Source organism: Coregonus clupeaformis, unplaced genomic scaffold, assembly GCF_020615455.1.
Source record: "Coregonus clupeaformis isolate EN_2021a unplaced genomic scaffold, ASM2061545v1 scaf0585, whole genome shotgun sequence".
Taxonomy (NCBI): domain Eukaryota; kingdom Metazoa; phylum Chordata; class Actinopteri; order Salmoniformes; family Salmonidae; genus Coregonus; species Coregonus clupeaformis.
This window is the reverse complement of record NW_025534040.1, coordinates 99,030-115,162: the sequence shown is the minus strand read 5'-3', so window position 1 is coordinate 115,162 and position 16,133 is coordinate 99,030. Positions and strand designations below refer to the sequence as shown.

Sequence of the window (16,133 nt, the reverse complement as noted above, 5' to 3'; positions counted from 1 at the left end):
TTCATATCACAAGATTTCAGCATAAGTTTACGGATGTCATGATCACCCGGAGAGCAGTGTCCTCCAAATTACAATGTCTGCTCTGCCGATTTTTGTCTCTAGCCTATACTTATAAGATATATAAAAATATGGGTGGCTCCCTCTACTGTCCAATCCCCTGTTTACAACACACACTCCCTCTGTTCTATGTGGCGTCACACTAAAACAATTCCCTCTGGCACTAAATAAACATCCTCTCAGGTTCCACTTAGAAACATTAACAAAGTCATAATCTTAATACACTACATTCCCCCCTTCGAGACTAACTAAAAGTCTCGAAAACAAAAAGAATAGGATTATGACAAGTAACAATTTATCTTATTGAGTATCTTTAACAATAAACCAAAAAAAAATTCCTCTGCAGTGCAAATACCTTTCTATGAAATATGAACAAATCTTTATGAAGTGTGAATACATTACTATGAAATATGAACAAATCTTTATGGAGTGTGAATACATTACTATGAAATATGAACAAATCTTTATGGAGTGTGAGAGCGAAAAACCTGTCTGGCAGCCTTCTTTCCAAATATCCATCCATCAATCAAGACAGTAAAATTCTCTCACGGCCCCTCTGCCCCAGGCAACCACCTAGGTACTCCAGATCAATTCATAAATCTTTATCAATGCATTTGAAACTATGATGCAATTAAATACACATGAAAGCCCCAGCAAACAAAATACTATCCAAAAAATGTCCACACTAAGGCTGGTCGACCCATCGGACCCTACAGTGGATCTCTATCCCTGCCTAGACTCCCTGTCCCTAAGCATTCACGAAATAAACAAAAACATCTAAGATCCCCACATGTATTCAATAACATCAAATATCATTCTACTAAAAATTAATACAGAAAGAATATGACACACATTATGTATTAAACATGCAAATATGTCTATATTTCATTGCAGACACTGGAATGTAGTCCACTACACTTAATCTCCCCAGCAGTCTCGACTTCCAATGCATCTTCGATGATGGAATTGGAACATTTCCACACCTTCCTTGTTCCATCTCCTCCAGTCCCTTCATATTCTCCTTTCATATTGTCCCTTCATATTGTCCTTGTTTGAGTATTTCAATCTCTACATATTCCCCCAAATGCTTCTGGAAGAAAAGAAAAGACCAAACAGTATCTTTTGCAAAACAACACTTTCAAATTAAAACATCAATATCAACTAAGAATATAAAAAATGATATAAAATGATATATGAATCACATTATCCTATTTCCCCCCTTTGATTCATAACATCATACTAAAATCACACTAATATTGAAAAAAAAAAATGAAAAATGATCAAATAATCAAAAAGGATATTTATCCATCAATACTCCATCCAGTCCCACTTGTCCATCTTCATCCAGATCAGGAACAGTCAACAACGGCATCTGAGTGTTGTCTCCAGGCATCACTACTCCAACCCATCTCAATATCATAGCTTTCTCAAAGGTCAGTAACAAATTACAAAAGAAAAACATCACACACAGTGCTATCAAAGCTGCTATTAAAATCTGAACCATCACTGCTCCCACTGGGCCTAACTAATCTTGCAACCAAGACTTCACTGACCATCCAGCTCCTTCAGATCTACCAAATGCATCCCTTATATTCTTCAATGCATCTATAACACTAGTGATATTATCTGAACTATCTGGAATCAAAGTATAGGTAATATTATCAATATGATCTTCCCAAATTCTACACCATACCATGGAAAAATCCCCACTTCTCTCTTAGACTTATTCTCCAATGGTAGGCTTCCCAGACTATAAAATTCCTCTAAAATTGGTGCTGGAGCTATTGGCTCCCTTGTAATCAAATGCGATATATTTTTGGCTTTAATAACTATCAATGTTGAAAGAGTTAAATTGCTCCTCACTGTTGTTATAATAGACTGAAGTGTTGATGTCCTTGTTGTTACTTCATCTATTTTCCCTAAGACTTTGAACTCCTTAATTGTATTTCCATCTATCACCACTAGTGTCACTCTCTTCCTACTAACATTGAAACTTCGCTTACTGTCCTAGAGTTCCTTCAACCCTAGTTCTCCTAACTTTTTTAATCTAATCTTTTCTCCTAACTTTTAAAACCTTTTCCACTGATTTATTCACAAAATCCTTTACCACCAATTTTTAGAATATGGGATCGGGAAGTCCCCACCTGCTTCTGACTTCTTTACACACAGACTTGGCAAACGATCGAACATCTTTTAGCCTAGTTTGAAATCTCTTTCCCCTCTTGGTGTAGGAATGTAACCAAGAATAACAGTCACCCCTTTTAACTTTATTTTTCAGACAGATTGTCTAATTCCTATGATATTATCTGTTCAAGCAAATATGATTCCCAAAAACCCTACTCTTTTAAAATCTTCTACCAGACAGCCGTCTAGTGTACATCTTATTGTACAGTTCAATTTACACAATGCATCTCTTCCCAACAATGCAATAGGTATATGTTCTGATACCAGTATGTGTATTTTAATTTCTCTTTGATTTTTTATAGCAGAGCTCAATTGGTTCCTTAAGAGTAATCAACTGTTTTACTCCCTCAAATCCCTATCCTAATTAGTTAATTTTACATAGTGAGATGTTTAACCTCTTTAGGCTCAACACAGATAAAAGCTTTTCCACTATTCACCTCTCCTCGTCCTTTTTATTTTCACTTCCATTGTTGGATATTTTTTTCCCTAATCGGTGCTATCAGCTGACACCCCCCTTCGGATCTTCTAGGCACTCTAGAATCCTTGCTCCTTTAAGGGTTCACCTGTAGGACAGGTGATCTTCACTTGCTCCTTTATCTTCCTCAGAAATTTCCTCTGTTGTTTCCTCCTGGCGCATTGCACTCACAGGTAAAGTTACCAACCTGTCCACAATTATAACACACTTCTGAAAGTTGCTGGAAGTGTAGCTGAAACCTTCCTCCTCCTTCTAAGCCTTCTCGTCCTCTTCCTCTCCAATTCTGTGTCTGTCCAGAAACTGGCTGTGGATATGGAACAACTGGAACCGCTATTGGTGGCTGGTACAATTGCATTTGACCTTGTTCAGTTGAAGCTGTAGCAGTGATTGTTGATTTGATTCACCCTGATTCTTCATAACCAAAGCTTTTCTTCTCCTTCTTCTTCTCCCTCTTCTCCTCCCCCAGTTGTATTTGATCAAGTTTTCTGAGAGTTTCTTGGTCCTGCTCTTTCTTGTTGTTGACATATCAGTATTCTTCAAAAGGTTATATTCTAAGTTCTGTCCTCGAAATATCATCTTCCATCATCTTCTTACTTTTTTCTCTCTTTCCTTGGCCTCAATGTATTCTTCTCCTCCAATTCTTGGGATCCTTTTCTCAGATTACATCAGGGTTAAGAGTCCCTTCCACTGGCCATGGTTGTTCAATGTCAGGCCAACGTTTGTTCCATTTGCCGGATAACCTTGCAATACTTTAGTTAATGGTATTGCTATTTTGTACTATATCAACAGGTGTAATTACCTTCATAGTCCTGATATCCTTTTTCCCCATTGTAACAACTCTTTTATATTCCTTTAATGTGAATTCTTTTTATTATTTTAGAATATATAGCTTATAGTGTCCTCCCTTTAATTTTTTATATAAACTAAAAACTTTTTTTTTGTCTAAATAATAAAAATAAATCAACAAAAAATATGAATATTCAAAAATAATTAATTAATATATATATTTTTCTCCCAATTAAACAATTAATCAATAAATTTATGAATAATCAAAAATATTTTTTTATTTATATTTCCTATTTTACTAATTTATCAATTAGTGGCTATCTTACCACCTTCAATCAGGAAAAGTACAGGAAAGTAGACAACTTCAGAGCAATCCAAAAAGAAAACACCTATAATCCAGCAACACTACAGTACTCATAAATCCCATTGCTTAATAAGCCTCCAATTATCTTAATTTTACAGAATAATGTCAGTACTCGATTCCCAACAGAACTCTAATCAAACCCACTCATGCACAAAACTCCAAAATGCAATTTTTATTTTATCAGTCTTTTGCCAAGTCTTTGTCAAATTGTCATAACATCAAATATGCAAGGCACACAAAATATTCTGTATGGGAAGGCAAGGTTTGTAAACAAAACAGTACTGGCCTGATTTTTGACTCGATCCTCTGTCGCGTCACACCCTGTCACGTGATGTACACGTCAGCACCTCTCTTTCTCTCTCTCTCCTCGTTCCTCCTATCGTCTCTCATATGACAAAAGAACAAAGAAACAGACAAGAATTTAGTAGTTTATGCAATCACTGAGTCACTTCAACCATTCAATATTCCTCTGTTCACATTTGCTCTAAGAATTAACTCAGGAATCGCATAAATAGCTCAATAACATGTTTATTTTATTTATTTACTTAATTATTTTATTTTTAATCCGTCAACATCTCTCTCTCATTTATCAATTCAATAGATCTCAACAAATAGTTTCATCGTCAAACAGCCGATGTAACAACCAGAATACACCATTAGACTCTAAATCTCTGTCTTTTGTCTGTGTCTGTGTCTCCCCCCTTGCACAGTGTAGCAGAGTGACCTATTTACCCCTACGTCACTCTAGTGTCGTAAAATCACACGTGTCGTAAAATCACACGCATGCGCAGTACATTCATCACTACGATTTCACCGTGGAAGGGAGCCCTCAAGCAGCTCTCTCCCCAAGCCAAACAGAAAGTTAACAGTCCCGCTGTAACTCCGTTTTCTCCTCATAGTCAAACAACATTTAACAGAGCTCACAAAGCCTAGAACCTAAATTCTACACACACAAACATAATTTAAGAGGCTTTATTCCATCGCGATGGCCCTCTAAGGTCACATGTTAGCATGTAGCATGTATGTAACATGTGGCATGTAACATGTAGCAATGTAACCTACATTGCGCCGTAAAATTCCTTTTTCTTTGTCCCTAACTTTATGCTGCCGCGAGTTATGGATATTCTATGAGCGGTTACATCAAACATATACCTCGTCAGATATAAGATGAGCAGTAACTTGCAATAGAATGTATATACCACTCTCCAGTCCCAGACTCACCTAAAACACAACTAACGCGTTAGAGGATTTTCGGCCCACCTTAAAGAGGTCGCCTTGTTTAGAGGTCTTGCCAGATCCGCAATGTCCTAATTTGTATACATATACCTTGGCCTTATTCCCTTCCATCGATTGTTCTTGAATTCCTATTCAAGCCACATATTTCTATAGACACTCTATAGATACTCTCCCCCCTTTTGCGCCGTTTACCAGTGCAAACGAATTTAGAATAGTTATGACAGACCCTTAGTCCACAGCAACAACCACACCAACACACACAAGTACTTTACACGGTACATCTCCCCAGCGCACACTCAAATAGCCTTCGAACTAACCAATGCCCAAAGTGGTGAGGAACTCACCCTTATCTGGCCATGACTTCGGAACGAGAGTCAGCTCGGCGCCCATGAATGGAACAAAGGAGAGACGCAGACCGTCCCTTTTCGTGACGCCATTTTGTAGTGTCGAGTCAATGTTGCTAATCATTGCTGTTAAACAAAGGAGTCCGCCCATACTGAACTTTGATCATAAGTTTTATTCATATCACAAGATTTCAGCATAAGTTTACGGATGTCATGATCACCCGGAGAGCAGTGTTCTCCAAATTACAATGTCTGCTCTGCCGATTTTTGTCTCTAGCCTATACTTATAAGATATATAAAAATATGGGTGGCTCCCTCTACTGTCCAATCCCCTGTTTACAACACACACTCCCTCTGTTCTATGTGGCGTCACACTAAAACAATTCCCTCTGGCACTAAATAAACATCCTCTCAGGTTCCACTTAGAAACATTAACAAAGTCATAATCTTAATACACTACACCTTCATTATGTCTGCATATGGAATCTGCTTCTTTGTTGACAATTAATTATTATGTCACTTGACCATATGTTTGTTGGCTTGCCACTAATTAACCTGGTCAGATGACCACATGGCATGCTACATGAGAGCTGGGTATCAGAAATACAATTGAAAGCAGTTGTTTTGCTCTCAAATGGACAGAGGATACATTCTACTAGCAGATGGGTAATGTGAAAACAACCTCCACAGTTAAATACATCTTCAGGAAAGACCGGCCTCTTTGAGCTAGTCATGTTCGGTGACAACAGTACTGCTGTGAAGAAAGACATGGATTTGAGACAAGAATAGCTCTGCTAACACTAGGATTCAGCAAAACCCTACTCACTACAACTTTGTCAAAATGAACATGTTTATGCAGTCAACAAAGAACAAAGTATGAAGAAAACAAGCACAGAAATCCAAGATATTTAAAGGAGAATCTTGCAGTTAGCGTATTCCCTCACTAAATGAACATTCAGGAGCTTTGGACCAGTCACCAGTGGTCTGTTCCATTGGGGATGTCAGGGCTCAGGAGATTAGAAGGTCATGACCTCTCTTATATTGGGTTCCATCTTCTTCCCCCTCTCCCCTCACCCGCCCTCTCTCCCCAGTGTAATGGCAGAACCACTTTACTGTCGCCATAACTCCTCTCCTCTGCTCCATACCTTGACGACAAGCTAGGACTTAATGACCCTCCTGACAACCTCTTGTCTTCATCAGTTTCACTGGTTTGACCTTCAACCCTGGTCTTTTCTCACTGCTGAATATTAAGGTGTAATGTGACCAGAGACTTCTGGTTTATGGTCTTTCCTACCCATGTGGATGAAGCTTAGAGGACCGTAATGAAACAGGGTCATAACCCTGACAGGGTTCTGCTATAGAGCACTTTTTTGTTGCATTTGAATCAGAAACCTTTATTGCCAATCAACGAGGTTGATAGGAATGTGGATTGCGAGCAATCACACAGTAATCACGCAATCACATTGTAAGACAAAATAACACAACATGAATAAACTTTACATCAGTAAATATCTTTATGAATGTCCTCAGTGTATAGCTCATGTCTGTGTACATCATTAGATCTGCATCAGATCGGAGATCCTTTTAACGTACATTTACTAATCCAACACTTAAATATCAGCCATGAGTAATACAGCTCCCAGTCTGTAAGGATCATACAGTTTTCCTGTCAGTGATGTCTATTTCTGCTGTATTCAGAGACTCTGGCATGTTCCTTGTAGTTTATTCTATTGATTGCCAATTCTAGTTGTTTTTGACTGAGCTGTCAGGGAGCGTTTGAAATGGTGCTGTTTTGTGGATTTATTCAACCCACTTCTGCCATCCTGTTGATAACCACAGTAAACTAGCAGAGCACTAAAGGACGGATTCACTCTGATTGTTTCATCAAGCAAGTGTCAAATAGTACACTTTGATTTACACACTTTCACACACACACACACACGGGATTCTCTGAATGGTTGAAATGGCTGTATTGGCCCCATTCCTTGTATTCTGTCTATGGACAGTGTAATTACTGTGTTCCCCCTGATTGACCAATGTCCTGCCAAGGCTCTGGCAGTGTTGACCATATTTGTCAGGCTAGCGTCCTACAATTCTGTGGTGAGAGAGGAGGAAGGAGAGGGAGGCGAGCCACTGCCCAGACCTCTGCAGTATGCCAGTGGAGGGATTTATTGGAGAGAGGCCTGGTCAGAAATTGTCCCCCCTCTCTCTCCTAGTCCAGGCTGAAATAGGTATTTCCACGGCTGTGTGACCCTCTGCATTGTTAACAACAGCGGAGCCTGATTTTCTCTGTCATCTCCCAGCTCTGCTGTGAATGCTAACTAAGGAGAAGCTGTTGTATCTGTGATGCTGTACAGGCTCAGTCCAGTGGCACTGGGACTCACTGATGTGCATCGTCTGGCTGTAATACCCAAAACAACAACTGGAGCTATCCTATTTATGGTTTTCTGTCATAGCACGTTTTTAATTCACACCGAGCACATTTATATAGACTGTTTAAGTGCATTGGGCTTACCTCCACATAAAAGCAACTGTCATTGTTTAAATCTTCAGAGGCGTGTGAATCGTAGTTTCATATAAGTGTATGTAATTAATTAGAGGCACTGGATCAGTGATAAATCAGACTTGTGTTTCATTTCTATTAGTATTGGTTTATTGCTCTCTCTCCCCCTCTTTCTCCCCTCCCCCTCTCTCTCTCTCTGCTTGTCGAAACCAGCCTCTCTGCAGTCTCAGGTTTCTCCATAGATTGAATTTGTCTGTACCACTCAAACCCAGAGTCTCTTCTCACACCACACACACTCACAGGCACACACTCACAGCCACACACTCACAGCCACACACTCACAGCCACACACTCACAGCCACACGAACATGAACAAACTTTTAAAGAAAAGTTTAATGTTTGAGATACATCTCAGAGTTATACAGTAATACAACATTAAATTAATTCAACTTGAAAATGACAGTTTTTACACAAAATTACTACAAGAGGAGAACATAAACATTACCATAAATGAACCCGACAGAGCATGTTTAAGCACAATTCATTTGCATTATTAATTTGTGTAATTAAGCACTAGCACTGATGTCTTCGTTAATGATGTCCTGGTCGAGAGTAGATGACTTGAGTTTAACTTTAGTTGGGTTTGAAGTTTTAGTTACGTCTAGGCCGATTTCTCACAGGACCAGAAATGCACTTCGCTGCATGGTGCATCATGTCAGCTTTTCTCTACAGAAGAAGGGTTGGGCCATTGCTCAGCACAGTCCTCGTCCAGTCCTAGATGACTATTAGGCTGTCCACTCGCCCAGTACCCAGTGGTAAGCAGTGTGCCATCCACCCAATTCCAGACCCCCTCTTCATCTCTGTCCGTCAGACCAATCCAGACTTCCCAGAATCCGTTGACAAATACTTGTTCCTCTCTGCTGTTTATGATCACCAGGTCTGCTCCTCTCCTCAGACAGTCCTGTCGGCTCTCCTCCCAGTTTTTCTTGTCAGTAGAGATGTAGTACAAACTGGAATTAAAACGCCTCCATCCAAGGTTGTTCAATTCTAGCACAGGGAGCTTTGTCTGAAGACCATCTCTCTCAGCCTGTAACTGGTCACTTACGTTGGTCATGTTGATGTAGCTAGTCTCTAAAGAGTCTCTGTAGAGGAGACGCAGGGTGATATTGAGAGTAGCTTGTAGGATACACATCAACCCAAGACACAAAGCAGCCAGTCTGTACAGTCGTCTTCTCCCTGGGGTGGTAGACACCACTTGGTGGTTTTCTGCAGTTCTGGTCTTCATGTGTACATCCATTCTCATCCATTCAGAATGGCTTTCATATGCCTCATTGAGTTCACCATCGGATTCATCATTGCCTCGACTGACAAACTCTGCCATCTCCAATTATACCTGTTAAAGTCTTCTACTAGTATGTGTTTGTTATGGCGTGATTTGCCCAACACTAGACTGTTCTGAATGTTCTTTTTCAGTTCCTTCTTATAACCACAAGGACAGGAAACTGTCGCACCAAGAAGACAATGGTGGCCATGAGCGTGTGGTGATTTCCATGCCACCTCTGATGCTAGCTTGTGACCTGGTTCCTGTGCTCAGTGTGTCTGCAGAAACATACTTTGATAACTCTAAGTCCTTTACATTATATTGCGAACTTAACTCTGCTTTCATTTTAACTTTTTCTTCATATGCAGTCTCTTTCTCTGGCTCCCTTTGTCAAGCCTCTTATTTTAAATGTCTGGACTTCTGCTGCAGGAAAAGTAGTTTTAACCTCTATTGTCTTCAACAGAGGCGAGACAATAAAAATTGTTAATTTAATGGCCTCATGAATTGTTCATTGTTTAGCATTTAGGAATCAGATTGATAATTGCGTAGCCTAAAACACTGAGCAAAGTCATTTGTTGTTTGCCTCAAGTGATTGTTTGTTTATTATAACCACTGTATGAGTGAGTGTACATTATTACAGTCCTTGTTTTAGTAGATTGTCTTTAGTTTGTGATTCCATGGGTTTTGGATAAAATGGTGATGATGACAAATTATGAAGTGGGCAAATAAGAAATATTTGTTTGCTGGATTTGTAATGCCATAATCCTTATGTTTGACTTGTGCAACACACGTGCAAAACACACGCGCACACACACACACACAGTGTGAGGTGTATCATGTGTGGCCTAGGATAAAGAGTAGGTTATTACAGAGGGATTTACCTAATGGTTAGGCTGAAGGAGGTGTGTGTGTGTGTGTAATCCAGCCCTCTCCCTGGAGTCTCCCCCTCTGTGCCCCCAGCCCATCTGATTTATGAACCTGCTGGAGGTGCATGTCACGACTTACTAACCTGTAAAGCCTGGTCCATAATCTCCTCTCTGTTTTCACTGGCTTGGCTTATAGCAGGGCCTGCTGAAGTCTGTAGCGATACTGTGTATCACATTGCCTCTGTGTGTTTGCAGTGTGTTGCGTCTGCAGAGGCATGTGCTCTGTGTGTGTGTGTGGCTCTCTGAGACATTGACAGGTTGGAATGTGCTGGTGTTTCCAGGCTGTCAGCTGCTGTTCAGCCACGCTTATTTTTGTTGGGCACGTGTGTGTGTGTGTGTGTGTGTGTGTGTGTGTGTGTGTGTGTGTGTGTGTGTGTGTGTGGATGGGCAGTCCGTGCAGCAGACCCCACAGTCCCACGCGCATGCACACACACACAGGCGTTCTAAGCTGTCAGCTGGGCCATTCTTTACGTACCCCAGCACCACCACCAGCTAATTACAGATGGGGCTGCCGGAAGACTGAAGAATCATATTTTGCGGGATTCTCTCTTTTCCACTCCTTTCCTCTCTCCTTTTCTCTCTGTTACATTGTTGTATTTGTTGAGACTTGCTGTCAGGGCCATGCAGGCAGAGAGGGCTGGGTCTATACTGCAGGGCTGTACTCTTCAGGCCATTTCTCAACGACTCCAGTAATAGACGTGACACTCCCTGAGTGTGTGGGCAGACACACACACACACACAGGGGCCCATCCTTCCCAGCCCAATCTGCCAGCCATGTGAGATCTTTCTCACAGCGTGTGGGAGGCGTTGTGCAAACAACCGGCATGACTGGGCTGTGATGAGCAAACATAGTTAGCCGTGTCCAGTACGCACCACCACACTGAACCCTGGGCTGCTCCAGGGCCAAGCCAGGAAACAGAGCACCCAGGCCTGGGGAACATGGCAGAACTATTCCCTCGCATGTGAAATAGTTTGAGTCTCTGTGGTGAATTTACGACACACTGTGTCAACCAAAGCAGCCTCACTGTACAGTGGGTCTTTCAGTTTGTCCGGATCATTTCATCCTCACTTCCCAGTCATACTCACCTGGTAATCTAGTGGACATTGTGCAATAACCCATACAGCAGAAACATTGGCTTTTTACACCATCCTAGCTGACTCATGGGAGTCAGTTCCTGCTTTCGCCTACTGCTAATAAAGCTCCAACTGGAACATGCTCAATCACTCACTCAGTGCTGCTGGGAAAGGTTTCCTAATGCTGGCACTAGAGCATCCTGTGCCTACCAGATGTGCTGTGGGTTATTAATCCAATTACTCACTACACACACACACACACACACACACACACACACACACACACACACACACACACACACACACACTATGGCGTGGGTAACTACTACCCACTCAGCTCTATGGAGGAGGAGGGCACTGTTTTACAGCCAGAGATATTGCTGGCAATATGTCAAACTGGGATACCTGCACATTGCTGGGTGTTTCACCACAGTAGATCCCTACCTGTGGCTTTATTTATTGGGCCACTTACAGGGGAGAGAAAGGAAGAGCGCTATGAAGAGTGGTTTCCAATAGCTTTTTCAAATGGGGGGAAACTAGGCTAGTACATGTGTCGGCACATTTCTTGGCCCGTAAGCTGGTTTTGTCCTAGCTGAAACCTGAGGAATATCCTGGACATGTACAGACAGTGGTAAACTCTTGAAAGGTGGATTTTCTCAGCTTTGCACTATGATGAGTTCTGATTGGATCGAAATGGGGATTTGAGCTTCTCCTTGTTTTCTGATTTCATGGTGTTATTTAGTCATTGTCCTCTCCTCCAGAGTTTGACATGGCTATCTTTTGATGTGTGTCATGCATAATGTTGAGAGCTTGTCAGGATAATTGTCTTGCCAGTACAGAGGCCCTGATACTTAAAGTACACAGCAGTCACAAATACAAGGCTTTCTCTCTTCCTGGTTTCAGACTAGACCTGTAGTGTAGAAAGGGTTACTTCTGCTGTGTCTGTGTAGTCCACCGTTCTGTGGCCTTGGTGCTGAGGGGTAATTTAGTAAGGCCAGGGAATGGGAAGCGTGGGAGGCGGGAGGTGGGGGGCAGAGCGGTGTCGAGGCAGAAGGACTGGCGACTTATTGATGAGAGGTCTCGCGCTGGCAGGCAACCCGTTAACCCCCCAGCCCCACCCACTCACTTACTGTCGGTGGCTCAATGTGCTGTTCTATGATTTTATACACAGCCGTTCACTCATTTATTCACTATGGCATTTACGTTGAATCCAGATACCATGGTTGGACCTGCATGTGTTCAAAAGGCAAGTCCTGTAATGTCACCTAGAGTGGATCTGTTGGTGTGGACTAGGGCTGTGGCAGTCATTACATTTTGTCAGCCGGTGATTGTCAAGCAAATAACTGCCGGTCTCACGGTAATTGACCGGTAATTAACATAAACACGTTTAGCATCTTCTGGCTTCCACGCATAGCCTGCAACCCACTGATGCCGATCTTTGGAACATCTACATTGTAAAAAGTCAAATAAATCAATGTAATATAGCCTACACCATCACCATAAATCTATTTTGTTTTGTTGACAGGTCTAAAGAAACATGATATTAAGAAAATGTAGTCTATTTCAGAAGAACAGAATAGCATACTCTGAGTTGTCCTTATGTTAGGCCCTGATTTGGCTATGCCATATGGCTGTGGGCTACACTAGTTCATATAGCAGATAAGATTTGCTTAGAATTCCGTGGCAATATTTTATAGTATGAAGAATACAATTGAACATAGCTGAATCAAAATAGAAAATATATTTTCTCCAAACTATTTATGAGGGAGTGCACACATGAGGCTATTCTGTGTTGAGCAGTTAACAAAGAAATAGGTCCTCCTATCTCCTGGCCCAGGTATCCTGGATGGATATAGATCTCATTCCGTCAGTAGAGGATGCCTGGTTGTTCTTTAAAAGTAATTTCCTCTCAATCTTAAATAGACATGCCCCATTCAAAAAATACAGAACTAAGAACAGATATAGCCCCTGGTTCTCCTCAGACTTGACTGCCCTTGACCAGCACAAAAACATCCTGTGGCGTACTGCATTAGCATCAAATAGCCCCGTGATATGCAACTTTTCAGGGAAGTTAGGAACCAATATACACAAGCAGTTAGGAAAGCAAAGGCTAACTTTTTTCAAACAGAAATTTGCATCCTGTAGCACTAACTCCAAAAAGTTTTGGGACACTGTAAAGTCCATGGAAAATAAGAGCACTTCCTCCCAGCTGCCCACTGCACTGAGGCTAGGAAACACTATCACCACCGATAAATCTACAATAATCGAGAATTTCAACAAGCATTTTGCTACGGCTGGCCATGCTTTCCACCTGGCTACCACTACCCCCGGCCACCAGCTCTGCACCCTCCGCTGCAACTTGCCCATGCCCCCCCGCTTCTCCTTCACACAAATCCAGACAGCTGATGTTCTAAAAGAGCTGCAAAATCTGGACCCCTACAAATCATCTGGACTAGACAATCTGGACCCTTTCTTTCTAAAACTAGCCGCTAAATTGTCGCAACCCCCTATTACTAGCCTGTTCAACCTCTCTTTCGTAACGTCTGAGATCCCCAGAGATTGGAAAGCTGCCGCGGTCATCCCCCTCTTCAAAGGGGGTGACACTCTAGATCCAAACTGTTACAGACCCATATCCATCCTGCCCTGCCTTTCAAAAGTTTTTGAAAGCCAAGTCAACAAACAGATCACCAACCATTTCGAATCCCACCGTACCTTCTCTGCTATGCAATCCGGTTTCCGAGCTGGTCATGGGTGCACTTCAGCCACGCTCAAGGTCCTAAATGATATTATAACCGCGATCGATAATAGACAGTACTGTGCAGCCGTTTTCATTGACCTGGCCAAGGCTTTCGACTCTGTCAACCACCGCATTCTTATTGGCAGACTAAATAGCCTTGGTTTCTCTAATGACTGCCTCGCCTGGTTCACCAACTACTTCTCAGATAGAGTTCAATGTGTCAAATCGGAGGGCCTGTTGTCTGGACCTATGGCAGTCTCTATGGGGGTGCCACAGGGTTCAATTCTTGGGCCAACTCTTTTCTCTGTGTATATCAATGACGTGTCGCTCTTGCTGCTGGTGACTCTCAGATCCACCTCTACGCAGACGACACCATTTTGTATACATCTGGCCCTTCATTGGACACTGTGTTAACAAACCTCCAAACGAGCTTCAATTCCATACAACACTCCTTCAGTAGCCTCCAACTGCTCTTAAACACTAGTAAAACAAAATGCATGCTCTTCAACCGAACGCTGCTTGCACCCGCCCACCCGACTAGAATCACTACTCTAGACGGGTCTGACCTAGAGTACGTGGACAACTACAAATATCTAGGTGTCTGGTTAGACTGTAAACTCTCCTTCCAGACTCACATTAAGAATCTCCAATCCAAAGTTAAATCTAGAATCGGTTTCCTATTTCGCAACAAAGCCTCCTTCACTCATGCTGCCAAACATGCCCTTGTAAAACTGACTATCCTACCGATCCTTGACTTCGGCGATGTCATTTACAAAATAGCCTCCAACACTCTACTCAGCAAATTGGATGTTGTCTATCACAGTGCCATCCGTTTTGTCTCCAAAGCCCCATATAATACCCACCACTGTGACCTGTACGCTCTTGTTGGCTGGTCCTCACTACATATTCGTCGCCAAACCCACTGGCTCCAGGCCATCTATAAATCACTGCTAGGCAAATCCCCGCCTTATCTTAGCTCATTGGTCACCATAGCAACACCCACCCGTAGTCTGCGCTCCAGCGGGTATATCTCACTGGTCATCCCCAAAGCCAACACCTCCTTTGGCCGCAATTCCTTCCAGTTCTCTGCTGCCAATGACTGGAACAAACTGCAAAAATCTCTGAAGCTGGAGACGCTTATCTCCCTCACTAACTTTAGGCATCAGTTGTCAGAGCACCTTACCGATCACTGCACCTGTACACAGCCCATCTGAAATTAGCCCGCCCAACTACCTCATCCCTATATTGTTATTTATTTTGCTCATCTGTACCCCAGTATCTCTATTTGCACATCATCTCTTGCACATCATTCCAGTGTTAATACTAAATTGTAATTATTTTGCACTATAGCCTATTTTATTGCCTTACCTCCATAACTTGCTAAATTTGCACACTGTATATTAATTGTATTTCTGTTGTATTTTTTTGATTTTTGTTTTGTTTTACCCCATATGTAACTCTGTGTTGTTGTTTTTATCGCACTGCTATGCTTTATCTTGGCCAGGTCGCAGTTGTAAATGAGAACTTGTTCTCAACTGGTTTACCTGGTTAAATAAAGGTGAAATAAAAAATAAAATAAAAATCTGCTTAATTTAGTTATTTATGCAACTTTACTTGTGATACAAACGTTGTGCTATATGTTTTGATTTTTAATACATTCTAAGGCTGCATGATGATAGTCTAATGATTTGAAGACAGTCACATGAAAGGCATGAGCTCTGCTTTGCTGCACACACTTCATCAGTCTCTCATTCATAATTTGACAAGCACTTGATCATGCCTTGAATTTCCCGGCGGCATCCCCCTTGTGTGGCCGTAATGCCCCCTAAAGAAATCCATGCCTTTTGCGGCCAGTGGCCATTGTGCCCTTGGGCTGAATATAATAATTATAATTAACTTCTCCCAGTGTTATGTGGGCAGCTTGTCTCTCCCTTTTCTGTTTCCCTTCCTCCTTGTTTTGTCCCCTCTGTGTCTGTTGTATCTGTATGTGTGTTTGTCCCCTTTATGTGGGTGTGTCTGGAGTGGATCAGGGGGCGTGCTCAGGATCTGCCTCTCCTGTGCAGCTGCGGGTTGTTTCCAGTGATTCCTGCCTACGCAGCTGCATCCTATTCTCTAATCAACCTGCA

The 16,133-nt window shown here is 41.9% G+C and overlaps 1 protein-coding gene across 1 annotated transcript; it reads right to left on the bottom strand.

Moving 5' to 3' along the window:
• Positions 1–8,483: 8,483 nt before the first annotated feature.
• On the bottom strand, positions 8,484–9,385 carry LOC121582273 (C-type lectin domain family 4 member F-like). The gene has a single exon (XM_041897967.2). The coding sequence runs from the start codon at positions 9,328–9,330 to the stop codon at positions 8,665–8,667; it is 666 nt and encodes a 221-aa protein (XP_041753901.2). The 5' UTR covers positions 9,331–9,385; the 3' UTR covers positions 8,484–8,664.
• Positions 9,386–16,133: the final 6,748 nt, after the last annotated feature.